The 16,055-nt window shown below is 36.7% G+C and overlaps 1 protein-coding gene across 1 annotated transcript in view; it reads left to right on the forward strand.

Moving 5' to 3' along the window:
• Nucleotides 1–239: 239 nt before the first annotated feature.
• The window catches only part of LOC143228774 (histone PARylation factor 1-like), a 31,670-nt gene continuing 15,854 nt past the window's right edge, over nucleotides 240–16,055 (forward strand). The window contains exons 1-2 of the mRNA XM_076460123.1: nucleotides 240–410; nucleotides 2,344–2,392. Coding sequence (XP_076316238.1) covers nucleotides 394–410; nucleotides 2,344–2,392 — 66 coding nt within the window. The 5' untranslated portion in view covers nucleotides 240–393. The remainder of the gene's footprint in view (nucleotides 411–2,343; nucleotides 2,393–16,055) is intronic.

Raw genomic sequence — 16,055 nt, forward strand, 5'->3', positions numbered from 1 at the left:
AATCATATTACCTTTCATAATTTATACTAATAACCATTATTATTTATCATGTAAATATGCATTCTTATAAATTTTAAAAGTTAAGAGTCAGTGTATAACAAAGGTTATATCCTTAATAAATTAGGTCTTCTATATTTGTAGGAAATACATATAAATAAATAAATGTTTATTTAACATCTTTCTGAAGATTAAGCTGTAGTTAAAATAATTTTTTCTTATATTTTGTTTACATCTACATCCAGTAGATGGCTATATGAAAAATGGCGGGGAATAAGCGAGGTCGGGGAAAGAAAAACGAAGAAACAGAATCTAGAATACCTTGCAAGTACGGAAATTCTTGCTATCAGAAGAATCCAGAACACCTGAAGAAATTTTCTCATCATAAATCAACCGATGAAACTATTAACGCAGTGGGTGTTGTTGTTTTTATTATAAATTAATTAATTTCAAAGAACGTGGAGTGATAATTTGTATATTGTAAGTGTATAGGGATAGCTCAAAATTTGAAAGTTGATTGTATTATGAGATAGGGTCTTTACGGCTGTCAGTTAAACCACAAACTTGGTAACAGTAATACTAATACCAGTGGTAATAGATGTAACGATATTATTCACTTAGTTACTAGTTTTGCTGTATCCACAATAGTGTTAATTAGACTTGACATATATTTTAAAACATATGTTGCAATTTAAATCTATTGTGATTGGTAAATACATCTATATGTATAAACTATGTACTAAACTTAATTATTAAGACAAAATTAACAAGAAAGATAACAATTTCAGACTACCATTTAGTCTAATTAAATTATCTTGTTCATTGAATAGAGCAAAATTCCACATAACTCATTCATACGTGAGACTATGTTCAGGTGGTTTTACTACTAGTATTAGGGCCGTTAACTACGAGTGTTTTACACACGAGAGATGTGTTCTTCCCTAATTTCTATTTCTGTAATGTATTACTTCAAATTCCTTCATTTTTTTACCTTAAATTTTTATTTATACATACTGTTTAACCATTAAACGGCAGCTGTCATCAACCGATGCTGCTGTCTACAACATTTTCGCTGTTTAAGAGTGAATACTGTTCACATGTTTTCGATTAAAGAACCATTCTGGAGAGAATTGCACATTTCCAACCTTAGTGTCATCAATGTTTATCGTAATGTTGTTGAAAAATTATCTATTAACTGTTTCGTTCTCACGTTCGTAGGTACAGAACTTTCTTATTTCCAGGTTTATTTTTATATAAACAGTACAAAATAAGAAGACATGATTTATTATTTCCTTCCTTATTTGGACATTGAAACTTCTAAACTTTGGGTTGTTTGAAAGGAAATCTCCTTTCTCCATGGTGATACACAATGCAAAACTTAACTGTAGTTAACACCACATTTTTCAAGGCTACAGCAAAGCTCATAAAGTTTGCCCCTTGTATGTTTCATAGTGGCACTGTAAAGGCAGTAGCATAACTAGTTTGTGACGGACCGTAATGAGGAGGCACAAAGGACTCCAGTTGTCACTTTATCCAATCAAAAATATTTTTAATTTAGTCCATCCATTATTTATGTACCTCGATTTATGTAAATCATTAAATAATGCAGTGAGAATCTAATGTACTGTTTTGCCTTTTGTGATGTACTTTATCAAAAGCATCTTCAAAGTAGAAATGACTTTTTTTATATCCTCTTTAAAGAAAGAAGAAAAAAGTGTAAAATTAATAACTATAATCAAATTGTCATGACAGACAAATAGTTTTTTATATCATGCATTTAATGCTAGCATTCAACTAAAATGTTTCTTAGTTAAATTTGTCAAACACTTTGATAATAAAATAGTAAAACCGTATTTTCCTAAGTCTTCCCTGAACCTTTTTGGTTTTACAAAATTAATTACAGTATAAATCATCAGAAATTCCTCCAATATTAAGCAATATTTTACTGATAATGGTTAAAGATTCCCAACAGCTGGTTACATAGCTTGTGTAAAAGTTTCAAGATGAATCATTTTCGAGCCAGCAGCTGTACTCCCAAGAAGATTTCTCCAAAACAACAAAAAGGGTGATAATTCTCTTTAGACTCTGACTTGTGATAAAACCTACTGTTGTCAACTGTTTACTTTTTAAATTCAGGGAAGTATAATGAAGAAAATTGAGTTTTTTTTTAAAAGTTAAACATAGAAATAAATTATATTCTTACTGAACAAAAATGTGAAAATTCTATTTCCTACACACTTAAGTTTTAAAGAGTTTTGCATTTGCATTGGTTTTGTAAGTGTTACTGTGATAAGTAAAACAAAACACTTGCAGACAGCTTGTGTAAAAATTATTTGTATAATATAGAAAGCTGGTGTTGCAAAGAAAAGGAAAACCGAACCGACAGAAGATCATGGTGAGTTTATTTGGTAACAGTATAAACTAATTTGTTTTGATATTCTAAACACTTGAAACGTACAGTTTAGGTTTACCTTTTGGGTCTGTGGTTCCTTAATGCTCAGTAAATATTACAATAAAGCCCAATCAGTTATGAGTACAATTTTTATTACATCCATAAAAATTTATGAAATTTCAGAAGCTGTGATTTTATTATTCTATAATAGTGTTTTATGTAACGTTAGGCAGGCTCAGCTTAGCCATTGGAACTTTCACTGATACTACTGGTTACACGGTTTATTTATTTTAAGTGATGATTCAGTGGATGAATGGGGAGCACACAGACACTAACTCGAGGATTTACAGTTAAAGCAAAGAATTTTGAGACTAAGGTTTTAAGAATACTTTTATTAACTTTTTAACTTAATCATTACATCCAACATACATCATCTAAAAGAGATCAACTTTTCCACTTAACACTTTTACTAAATATTCATACTACTAGTATTAATACTCTATACTACGTAATATGATGATGCTCAGGAATAATGGCATTAGGATACTTACAAAGAGTTCAGATGAGAAATGGTTGGTTGTCTCGTTACAGCGATGGACATTAAGTATTGTAGAGAACTTGAGTGGAGTCTAGATGCAACTTCTTTCTCAGGAGAGAGTGCTTACTTTTCAGCTGTTACATGAGGTTTTATTCAGTTTCCTTAGTGTCTTTTCAATCCACCAAATGGTATGCACAACTACCTGCAAGTTGTTTCGACACTTAATTGGTCAATTCTATTATGATCATGTGCAGCAGCAAATAACAAAAATAAATCTGCTGATCTATTGTGACAAGTTGAGATGGTGAATTACCAACCTCTTGTATCTATATTTACATTCTTGTTATCAACACTTTATCAAAGTGCCAGCTGGTTTTCTTTTCAGACAGTTTTAAGCTCAATAATTACACTATGTAACAAAAATTTTGTTCCTGGACAGTTTGTGTCGTTTCTTAACTGCTTATGTTGTAAAAGTACAGAAAATGGCCATTATTCCCTTCAAACTTTGCTTTTGTGACCTGGATAATGAAATTTATAAATTAACCTATTTTCTGTGTAAAAAGGGACAAATTTGTACATTTTCATTTACATAAGGTCTGAATAAAACAACATATGGATCAAGATTTACATGTATTTATACTAAAGTTATACAGAAATGTTTAGAAGTGAGTAGTTTTTCGAGATTTGCGACTGTAATGTAAATCATTTTCACATATCAGTCCCCAAATATAATCTCCCATCATGTTTTTGTTATACATTCTCTGGTCACAGAAACAAAGTTTGAATAGAAAAATAGGTCTTTTCCATTTACTTTAGGCTTAAGCAATTGGTAAATAACACTTTCTGTCCAGGAACAAGAAACAGTAAAACTTTTGTTACACAGCGTAATCAGTAATCAGTCATTTCTAGTTTTAACCCCTATTGCAGTGTCTTCAAGCTGTTGGAGATTCTTCCTGTTTCTCTTTAATTAATGCAGTGTCTATAACTTGCATGACCCTTTTACTGACTTTGATAGCATCAGCTCGTTACAGTCTAAACATACAGTGGAAAGTTTCTTAATGTGTTTATCTTGAGTTTGTTTCACAAATCAATCTGTGTATAATCATATTTCATGCTCTCTGGTGGTGAATTCTGAGGACAGTCATTTCTTGCTCAGTGATGCTACACATTGCATTTGCACAATATAATTATATGGTCACATTTTCTACTGGCACTTTATATGATAAATGTGCACATATTTGTTTCTGTGGTTGTTCTGATGCTGTGATGACATGTTAACCATTCCCTGAACTCATTTGGAAGTTCTATTTTCCAGTTTCTCTTCTTTATATAATTATGAATCCAGAGTTTTGTTTAATGGAGGCAGGGAAACATCTTGACCTTCCTTTTTGGGAAGTTATAACTCGAGCTGTTGAAGTATGCTGTTTTTAGGTACCTTTTGTTTTTCAGGTAGTATCTAGAAATAATTAATCTCAGTCAGGAAATATGGATTCTGACTCTTAGTATAAGCAAGAAAAATACTGTGAAAAATGTAAATAAATGGAAGGTGATATGTATTGACAAAAAACAAAATTACAAGTGCACTGGAAAAATACAGCATCATTATTGAAAGTGAAGATTGAACCTGATAAGAACTTGTTCCAATTTGAAAGTATATAAAATAAAGATTCTACAGTTTTACTTATCTCAATGTGGATGTAAAGGTTACTGAAAGACATTCCAAGAGAAAAATAAAAGTTTTAAACTTAACGTGTCATCTGACCTGCATTGGTGTATTCTATTCTACAGCTGTCTTTTGCATGAAAAAGTACACATATAACATAGAGGTGGCCAAGAATAACAGGTAGCTAGAGTGAAAGGAACTTAGCCGAGTCCCTTGATTTTATTTTTGTTGTTACAATTAAACAAATATTGTATGTGCAAAAATTTTTTGAATTGTTAGAGAACTTAAAACTCTTATCTTAACTGAAGGTAAATACTAGGTATGCATCTGCATACCATTGAAGGTATTTATTCTTAAAATGTCATTTTTGGAAATCATGGGTTTGAAAGTTGGTGTCAAACATGCTCATCTTAGGAATATTGTAGTGTGACTATCAGTCACCTTATTCATACATAAAGAATAGCACAAGAGTTTGTGGTAGGTATTTATGGCCATTCATCTTTCTTGTGGTCAGCAGTTCAGAGTTAGTGACTTCAATAAGTAGCCTTAGTAATTTTCTCTTGAACAAATATTTGAAAATGGATCAAGTGATGGGTCATTTGATGATCAATGATTTCTCCGAGTTGGTCTATTCTTTAACAGGACATTTTTACCTCACAGAGAGACTTCATGTATAGTAGGTTTGTTGCAGAACTAATAATCAGTGATGTCGAGAAAACCCACTTGTAGAGAAATATATATGCAAAAACACCACACCAACATTATTTATAAAATACAATGTGATAACTACCACAACTTCTATATTGGAAAACAAGTAGAAAAATGGAAACCAGATTCAAAGAACATAAAAAGTCACCTTCACACGTTTTTGAACACTGCAAGTCAAATAAACACAACATAACCATAGAAAACACTCAAATACTAAATAAAGAAACAAACATAAACAAACGCAAAATTAAAGAAGCCTTACTTATACAACAACTCAAACCCAAAATAAACCAATATAAAGGCACGCCTTTATACCTATATTAATATAATAAAATAAATAAAATTATATATTCAAACATCTAACACAGCCCTCTACATTCTGACACTCAGTTACACAACCCCTTTCAAACATGTAGTCAGCTTCCGGTCAGTTACCTCTTTCTGTGTGAACCTGACGATGACCGATTAAGGTCGAAACGTTGTTTGCTCTTCTATGTAAAATATTTTCTCAACCCAAACAAGCCGTTTTTGCATATATGTGTTGCAGAACTGTTGTGATCCAATCATCAAATTTTTTCCTTTTCAGAAACAACCCAGGAACAAACTACCTTTGTTTTGAACTAGTGCCTTTTATCTTATTTTTAATAACATTTGGAAAAGTGCTCTTTAATTTTTTTTTAACAATGTTCAAATGAGGAGTCCCACAGTTCTTTTTCACCTCTTAAACTGTCAGTCTTTCTTATCTGCCTATTTTTTAACCAGCAAATATACATTTTCCTTCTGATTGATTATATTAGTTCACTGTGGTATTTATTTCACACTTACAACCAGTTGTGAAACCTGTGTTGTTTTACAACATTTCATATTTTGAGATGGGGTGGAATTTTTTTTATTGATATGATATTTGATGACATACAACAGGTAGCTAGAGTGAAAGGAACTTTGCCATGTTTCTTGATTGATATTATGTTGAAAAAGGTTAGTATAGAAAAACTATTTCCTTTAATTCATTCATCTGGTTCCTCATTGGTCACATTTGTTTTGTATGTGAGAACAACTGTTAGTTTGAGCCTCTTATGTTAATAATGTATTTAGCTCTTGTGTTCTCATCAGGGTTGCTAAAGAACTTGTTCTGCTGTGCTTGGGAATGATTTTTGTCATATTTTGGGATCACTTTGAATACCTTACTACAAATTCTGGACTGTATTGCAAGTTGAGATGAGTGATGAACTACTAACTAACGTGGCAGGGGTTTAGTTTAGAGAGAGAGAAATCAGAAGAGTTCTCTCTCCAACTGGGGTGTTCAGGAACGTTGTGGTTCTTCGTCCTCTTTTGTGAATTGTTATTAGGAATAAGTTGTTTTTTTGTTGTTTTTTTTAAATTAATCATTATTATTATTTTTAACTCTTTGGGTGGAGGATGTCTCTAAATGTTGTCTTGGGTGGAGGCAAAGGCAGCACCGGAAAGAAAGGCCGAGACCTGACCCAAAAGGAAGATATGAATAGAATTCAAATCAAATCAAACGGCGTGATTCAGGGTCATGAGTGATGAAAAACAAATCTTCTTTTTAACTGTCTTGACCCAGAATTGAATGATAAAGGTTTTTATTGTCTGTTTGGTGTACTGGTCAGTGTGTTACTTGACTTTTATTTGCAAACACCTTTTAGGGCCAGATTATTGTATTTATGGTACATAAACTATTGGATATTTTAAAGTTACAACTCATGTTCCCTCTAATTTTTTCAGTCCATGTACAGAATTAATTTCTTCATTTGCACCAGTAACAAGAAAATGTGCTGATGTGTGCTACCAGTGTTTTTGTTGTTTTTATTTTTGTGGGGGGTGTGTGTATTTTTTGACCATGATTTCTATTGGGCTTTAGGCCTATCAGTTGCCAAGGTTATTAAGGATGTGCGTGGCATTTGATTGGTCGTCATGCAGCTTAAAAGGAACACTGATTACAACCTCCAGTTTACTTTCCACTTTGTAAATATTTTCTGCATTAAACTTGTAGTAGGAGCATTGTGTTCCATATTAACTTTTTATCAATAAAATATAATTCAAATAGGTGCTCACACCTACTGTTCCATCCTCCATATGGTACAAATAGGTGTTTACACCGACTGTTCCATCCTCCATATCGTACAAATAGGTGCTCACACCGACTGTTCCATCCTCCATACTGTACAAATAGGTGCTTACACCTACTGTTCTATCCTCCATATCGTACAAATAGGTGCTTACACCTACTGTTCCATCCTCCATACTGTACAAATAGGTGCTTACACCTACTGTTCCATCCTCCATATCGTACAAATAGGTGCTTACACCTACTGTTCCATCCTCCGTACTGTACAAATAGGTGCTTACACCTACTGTTCTATCCTCCATATCGTACAAATAGGTGCTTACACCTACTGTTCCATCCTCCATACTGTACAAGTAGGTGCTTACACCTACTGTTCCATCCTCCATATCGTACAAATAGGTGCTTACACCTACTGTTCCATCCTCCATACTTTACAAATAGGTGCTTACACCTACTGTTCCATCCTCCATACTTTACAAATTTGGAAAAAAGTAATAATGGTAATAATGTTAAGTGGAAGTGTACACATCAGAATGAACTATTAGTGTTTGATAAGGAATGATTGGCCTGAAAATTCTGTCAACCAAGGGCATGAGATCTTTACATAACTGTATGGTAGAGACAAGTAACTCTGGTTCAGGGTTATGGTAGAGACATGTAACTCTATGGTTCAGGGTTACAGTAGAGACAAGTAACTCTATGGTTCAGTGTTACAGTAGAGACAAGTAACTCTATGGTTCAGTGTTACAGTAGAGACAAGTAACTCTATGGTTCAGGGTTACTGTAGAGACAAGTAACTCTATGGTTCAGGGTTACAGTAGAGACAAGTAACTATGGTTCAGGGTTACAGTAGAGACAAGTAACTCTATGGTTCAGGGTTATAGTAGAGACAAGTAACTCTATGGTTCAGGGTTATAGTAGAGACAAGTAACTCTATGGTTCAGGGTTATAGTAGAGACAAGTAACTCTATGGTTCAGGGTTATAGTAGAGACAAGTAACTCTATGGTTCAGGGTTATAGTAGAGACAAGTAACTCTATGGTTCAGGGTTATAGTAGAGACAAGTAACTCTATGGTTCAGGGTTATAGTAGAGACAAGTAACTCTATGGTTCAGGATTACTGTAGAGACAAGTAACTCTATGGTTCAGGGTTACTGTAGAGACAAGTAACTCTATGGTTCAGGGTTACAGTAGAGACAAGTAACTATGGTTCAGGGTTACAGTAGAGACAAGTAACTCTATGGTTCAGGGTTACAGTAGAGACAAGTAACTCTATGGTTCAGGGTTACAGTAGAGACAAGTAACTCTATGGTTCAGGGTTACAGTAGAGACAAGTAACTATGGTTCAGGGTTACAGTAGAGACAAGTAACTCTATGGTTCAGGGTTACAGTAGAGACAAGTAACTCTATGGTTCAGGGTTACAGTAGAGACAAGTAACTCTATGGTTCAGGGTTATAGTAGAGACAAGTAACTCTATGGTTCAGGGTTATAGTAGAGACAAGTAACTCTATGGTTCAGGGTTATGGTAGAGACAAGTAACTCTATGGTTCAGGGTTATAGTAGAGACAAGTAACTCTATGGTTCAGGGTTATAGTAGAGACAAGTAACTCTATGGTTCAGGGTTATAGTAGAGACAAGTAACTCTATGGTTCAGGGTTACAGTAGAGACAAGTAACTCTATGGTTCAGGGTAACAAGTAACTCTATGGTTCAGGGTTACAGTAGAGACAAGAAACTCTGGTTAGACAAGTCTATGGTTCAGGGTTACAGTAGAGACAAGTAACTCTATGGTTCAGGGTTACAGTAGAGACAAGTAACTCTATGGTTCAGGGTTATGGTAGAGACAAGTAACTCTATGGTTCAGGGTTACAGTAGAGACAAGTAACTCTATGGTTCAGGGTTACGGTAGAGACAAGTAACTCTCTATGGTTCATGGTTAGTAGAGACAAGTAACTATGGTTCAGGGTTATCATGGTTCACAGTAGAGACAAGTAACTCTATGGTTCAGGGTTATGGTAGAGACAAGTAACTCTATGGTTCAGGGTTAAGTAGAGACAAGTAACTCTATGGTTCAGGGTTATGGTAGAGACAAGTAACTCTATGGTTCAGGGTTACAGTAGAGACAAGTAACTCCTCATGGTTCAGGGTTATGGTAGAGACAAGTAACTCTATGGTTCAGGGTTACAGTAGAGACAAGTAACTATGGTTCAGGGTTATGACAAGTTCATGGTTCAGGGTTACAGTAGAGACAAGTAACTCTATGGTTCAGGGTTACAGTAGAGACAAGTAACTCTATGGTTCAGGGTTACAGTAGAGACAAGTAACTCTATGGTTCAGGGTTACAGTAGAGACAAGTAACTCTATGGTTCAGGGTTACAGTAGAGACAAGTAACTATGGTTCAGGGTTACAGTAGAGACAAGTAACTCTATGGTTCAGTAGAGACAAGTAACTCTATGGTTCAGGGTTATAGTAGAGACAAGTAACTCTATGGTTCAGGGTTACAGTAGAGACAAGTAACTCTATGGTTCAGGGTTATAGTAGAGACAAGTAACTCTATGGTTCAGGGTTACAGTAGAGAGTAACTCTATGGTTCAAGTAGACAAGTCTATGGTTCAGGGTTACAGTAGAGACAAGTAACTCTATGGTTCAGGGTTAGAGTAGAGACAAGTAACTCTATGGTTCAGGGTTATGGTTCAGGGTTAGAGACAAGTAACTCTATGGTTCAGGGTTATAGTAGAGACAAGTAACTCTATGGTTCAGGGTTACAGTAGAGACAAGTAACTCTATGGTTCAGGGTTATGGTTCAGTAACTCTATGGTTCACAGTAGAGACAAGTAACTCTATGGTTCAGGGTTACAGGGTAGAGACAAGTAACTCTATGGTTCAGGGTTACAGTAGAGACAAGTAACTCTATGGTTCAGGTTCAGGGTTACAGTAGAGACAAGTAACTCTATGGTTACAGAGGTTATGGTTCAGGGTTACAGTAGAGACAAGTAACTCTATGGTTCAGGGTTATGGTAGAGACAAGTAACTCTATGGTTCAGGGTTATAGTAGAGACAAGTAACTCTATGGTTCAGGGTTATGGTAGAGACAAGTAACTCTATGGTTCAGGGTTATGGTAGAGACAAGTAACTCTATGGTTCAGGGTTATGGTAGAGACAAGTAACTCTATGGTTCAGGGTTATGGTAGAGACAAGTAACTCTATGGTTCAGGGTTCAGAGACAAGTTATGGTTCAGGGTTACAGTAGAGACAAGTAACTCTATGGTTCAGGGTTACAGTAGAGACAAGTAACTCTATGGTTCATGGGGTTACAGTAGAGACAAGTAACTCTATGGTTCAGGGTTACAGTAGAGACAAGTAACTCTATGGTTCAGGGTTACAGTAGAGACAAGTAACTCTATGGTTCAGGGTTACAGTAGAGACAAGTAACTCTATGGTTCAGGGTTACAGTAGAGACAAGTAACTCTATGGTTCAGGGTTACAGTAGAGACAAGTAACTCTATGGTTGGTTTCAGAGACAAGTAACCTATGGTTCAGGGTTAGTAGAGACAAGTAACTCTATGGTTCAGGGTTACAGTAGAGACAAGTAACTCTATGGTTCAGGGTTACAGTAGAGACAAGTAACTCTATGGTTCAGGGTTACAGTAGAGACAAGTAACTCTACAGTAGAGACAAGTAACTCTATGGTTCAGGGTTACAGTAGAGACAAGTAACTCTATGGTTCAGGGTTACAGTAGAGACAAGTAACTCTATGGTTCAGGGTTACAGTAGAGACAAGTAACTCTATGGTTCAGGGTTACAGTAGAGACAAGTAACTCTATGGTTCAGGGTTACAGTAGAGACAAGTAACTCTATGGTTCAGGGTTACAGTAGAGACAAGTAACTCTATGGTTCAGGGTTACAGTAGAGACAAGTAACTCTATGGTTCAGGGTTACAGTAGACAAGACAAGTAAGTAACTATGGTTCAGGGTTACAGTAGAGACAAGTAACTCTATGGTTCAGGGTTACAGTAGAGACAAGTAACTCTATGGTTCAGGGTTACAGTAGAGACAAGTAACTCTATGGTTCAGGGTTACAGTAGAGACAAGTAACTCTATGGTTCAGGGTTACAGTAGAGACAAGTAACTCTATGGTTCAGGGTTACAGTAGAGACAAGTAACTCTATGGTTCAGGGTTACAGTAGAGACAAGTAACTCTATGGTTCAGGGTTACAGTAGAGACAAGTAACTCTATGGTTCAGGGTTACAGTAGAGACAAGTAACTCTATGGTTCAGGGTTACAGTAGAGACAAGTAACTCTATGGTTCAGGGTTATAGTAGAGACAAGTAACTCTATGGTTCAGGGTTACAGTAGAGACAAGTAACTCTATGGTTCAGGGTTATGGTAGAGACAAGTAACTCTATGGTTCAGGGTTACAGTAGAGACAAGTAACTCTATGGTTCAGGGTTACAGTAGAGACAAGTAACTCTATGGTTCAGGGTTACAGTAGAGACAAGTAACTCTATGGTTCAGGGTTACAGTAGAGACAAGTAACTCTATGGTTCAGGGTTACAGTAGAGACAAGTAACTCTATGGTTCAGGGTTACAGTAGAGACAAGTAACTCTATGGTTCAGGGTTACAGTAGAGACAAGTAACTCTATGGTTCAGGGTTTCAGAGACAAGTCTATGGTTCAGGGTTACAGTAGAGACAAGTAACTCTATGGTTCAGGGTTACAGTAGAGACAAGTAACTCTATGGTTCAGGGTTACAGTAGAGGTAACTATGGTTCAGGGTTAGAGACAAGTAACTCTATGGTTCAGGGTTACAGTAGAGACAAGTAACTCTATGGTTCAGGGTTACAGTAGAGACAAGTAACTCTATGGTTCAGGGTTACAGTAGAGACAAGTAACTCTATGGTTCAGGGTTACAGTAGAGACAAGTAACTCTATGGTTCAGGGTTAAGTAGAGACAAGTAACTATGGTTCAGGGTTACAGTAGAGACAAGTAACTCTATGGTTCAGGGTTACAGTAGAGACAAGTAACTCTATGGTTCAGGGTTACAGTAGAGACAAGTAACTCTATGGTTCAGGGTTACAGTAGAGACAAGTAACTCTATGGTTCAGGGTTATAGTAGAGACAAGTAACTCTATGGTTCAGGGTTACAGTAGAGACAAGTAACTCTATGGTTCAGGGTTACAGTAGAGACAAGTAACTCTATGGTTCTATGGTTCATGGTTCAGGGTTACAGTAGAGACAAGTAACTCTATGGTTCAGGGTTACAGTAGAGACAAGTAACTCTATGGTTCAGGGTTACAGTAGAGACAAGTAACTCTATGGTTCAGGGTTACAGTAGAGACAAGTAACTCTATGGTTCAGGGTTACAGTAGAGACAAGTAACTCTATGGTTCAGGGTTACAGTAGAGACAAGTAACTCTATGGTTCTATGACAAGTTCATGGTTCAGGTTACAGTAGAGACAAGTAACTCTATGGTTCAGGGTTACAGTAGAGACAAGTAACTCTATGGTTCAGGGTTACAGTAGAGACAAGTAACTCTATGGTTCAGGGTTACAGTAGAGACAAGTAACTCTATGGTTCAGGGTTACAGTAGAGACAAGTAACTCTATGGTTCATGGTTACAGTAGAGACAAGTAACTCTATGGTTCAGGGTTACAGTAGAGACAAGTATCTCTATGGTTCAGGGTTATGGTTCAGTAGAGACAAGTAACTCTATGGTTCAGGGTTACAGTAGAGACAAGTAACTCTATGGTTCAGGGTTACAGTAGAGACAAGTAACTCTATGGTTCAGGGTTACAGTAGAGACAAGTAACTCTATGGTTCAGGGTTACAGTAGAGACAAGTAACTCTATGGTTCAGGGTTACAGTAGAGACAAGTAACTCTATGGTTCAGGGTTACAGTAGAGACAAGTAACTCTATGGTTCAGGGTTATAGTAGAGACAAGTAACTCTATGGTTCAGGGTTATAGTAGAGACAAGTAACTCTATGGTTCAGGGTTACAGTAGAGACAAGTAACTCTATGGTTCAGGGTTACAGTAGAGACAAGTAACTATGGTTCAGGGTTACAGTAGAGACAAGTAACTCTATGGTTCAGGGTTACAGTAGAGACAAGTAACTCTATGGTTCAGGGTTACAGTAGAGACAAGTAACTCTATGGTTCAGGGTTACAGTAGAGACAAGTAACTCTATGGTTCAGGGTTACAGTAGAGACAAGTAACTCTATGGTTCAGGGTTACAGTAGAGACAAGTAACTCTATGGTTCAGGGTTACAGTAGAGACAAGTAACTCTATGGTTCAGGGTTACAGTAGAGACAAGTAACTCTATGGTTCAGGGTTACAGTAGAGACAAGTAACTCTATGGTTCAGGGTTACAGTAGAGACAAGTAACTCTATGGTTCAGGGTTATGGTTCAGTAGAGACAAGTAACTCTATGGTTCAGGGTTACAGTAGAGACAAGTAACTCTATGGTTCAGGGTTACAGTAGAGACAAGTAACAAGTCTATGGTTCAGGGTTACAGTAGAGACAAGTAACTCTATGGTTCAGGGTTACAGTAGAGACAAGTAACTCTATGGTTCAGGGTTACAGTAGAGACAAGTAACTCTATGGTTCAGGGTTACAGTAGAGACAAGTAACTCTATGGTTCAGGGTTACAGTAGAGACAAGTAACTCTATGGTTCAGGGTTACAGTAGAGACAAGTAACTATGGTTCTATGGTTCAGGGTTACAGTAGAGACAAGTAACTCTATGGTTCAGGGTTACAGTAGAGACAAGTAACTCTATGGTTCAGGGTTACAGTAGAGACAAGTAACAAGTCTATGGTTCAGGGTTACAGTAGAGAGACAAGTAACAAGTCTATGGTTCAGGGTTACAGTAGAGACAAGTAACTCTATGGTTCAGGGTTACAGTAGAGACAAGTAACTATGGTTCTATGGTTCAGGGTTACAGTAGAGACAAGTAACTCTATGGTTCAGGGTTACAGTAGAGACAAGTAACTCTATGGTTCAGGGTTACAGTAGAGACAAGTAACTCTATGGTTCAGGGTTACAGTAGAGACAAGTAACTCTATGGTTCAGGGTTACAGTAGAGACAAGTAACTCTATGGTTCAGGGTTACAGTAGAGACAAGTAACTCTATGGTTCAGGGTTACAGTAGAGACAAGTAACTCTATGGTTCAGGGTTACAGTAGAGACAAGTAACTCTATGGTTCAGGGTTACAGTAGAGACAAGTAACTCTATGGTTCAGGGTTACAGTAGAGACAAGTAACTCTATGGTTCAGGGTTACATGGTAGAGACAAGTAACTCTATGGTTCAGGGTTACAGTAGAGACAAGTAACTCTATGGTTCAGGGTTACAGTAGAGACAAGTAACTCTATGGTTCAGGGTTACAGTAGAGACAAGTAACTCTATGGTTCAGGGTTACAGTAGAGACAAGTAACTCTATGGTTCAGGGTTACAGTAGAGACAAGTAACTCTATGGTTCAGGGTTACAGTAGAGACAAGTAACTCTATGGTTCAGGGTTACAGTAGAGACAAGTAACTCTATGGTTCAGGGTTACAGTAGAGACAAGTAACTCTATGGTTCAGGGTTACAGTAGAGACAAGTAACTCTATGGTTCAGGGTTACAGTAGAGACAAGTAACTCTATGGTTCAGGGTTACAGTAGAGACAAGTAACTCTATGGTTCAGGGTTACAGTAGAGACAAGTAACTCTATGGTTCAGGGTTACAGTAGAGACAAGTAACTCTATGGTTCAGGGTTACAGTAGAGACAAGTAAGTCTATGGTTCAGGGTTACAGTAGAGACAAGTAACTCTATGGTTCAGGGTTACAGTAGAGACAAGTAACTCTATGGTTCAGGGTTACAGTAGAGACAAGTAACTCTATGGTTCAGGGTTACAGTAGAGACAAGTAACTCTATGGTTCAGGGTTATAGTAGAGACAAGTAACTCTATGGTTCAGGGTTACAGTAGAGACAAGTAACTCTATGGTTCAGGGTTATGGTCAGAGACAAGTAACTCTATGGTTCAGGGTTACAGTAGAGACAAGTAACTCTATGGTTCAGGGTTACAGTAGAGACAAGTAACTCTATGGTTCAGGGTAGAGACAAGTAACTCTATGGTTCAGGGTTACAGTAGAGACAAGTAACTCTATGGTTCAGGGTTACAGTAGAGACAAGTAACTATGGTTCAGGGTTACAGTAGAGACAAGTAACTCTATGGTTCAGGGTTACAGTAGAGACAAGTAACTCTATGGTTCAGGGTTATAGTAGAGACAAGTAACTCTATGGTTCAGGGTTATGGTAGAGACAAGTAACTCTATGGTTCATGGTTCAGGGTTACAGGGTACAGTAGAGACAAGTAACTCTATGGTTCAGGGTTATGGTAGAGACAAGTAACTATGGTTCTATGGTTCAGGGTTACAGTAGAGACAAGTAACTCTAGAGACAAGTAACTCTATGGTTCAGGGTTACAGTAGAGACAAGTAACTCTATGGTTCAGGGTTAGTAGAGACAAGTAACTCTATGGTTCAGGGTTATGGTAGAGACAAGTAACTCTATGGTTCAGGGTTACAGTAGAGACAAGTAACTCTATGGTTCAGGGTTACGGTAGAGACAAGTAACTCTATGGTTCAGGGTTACAGTAGAGACAAGTAACTCTATGGTTCAG

The sequence above is a fragment of the Tachypleus tridentatus genome, chromosome 10, assembly GCF_004210375.1.
Source record: "Tachypleus tridentatus isolate NWPU-2018 chromosome 10, ASM421037v1, whole genome shotgun sequence".
NCBI lineage: Eukaryota > Metazoa > Arthropoda > Merostomata > Xiphosura > Limulidae > Tachypleus > Tachypleus tridentatus.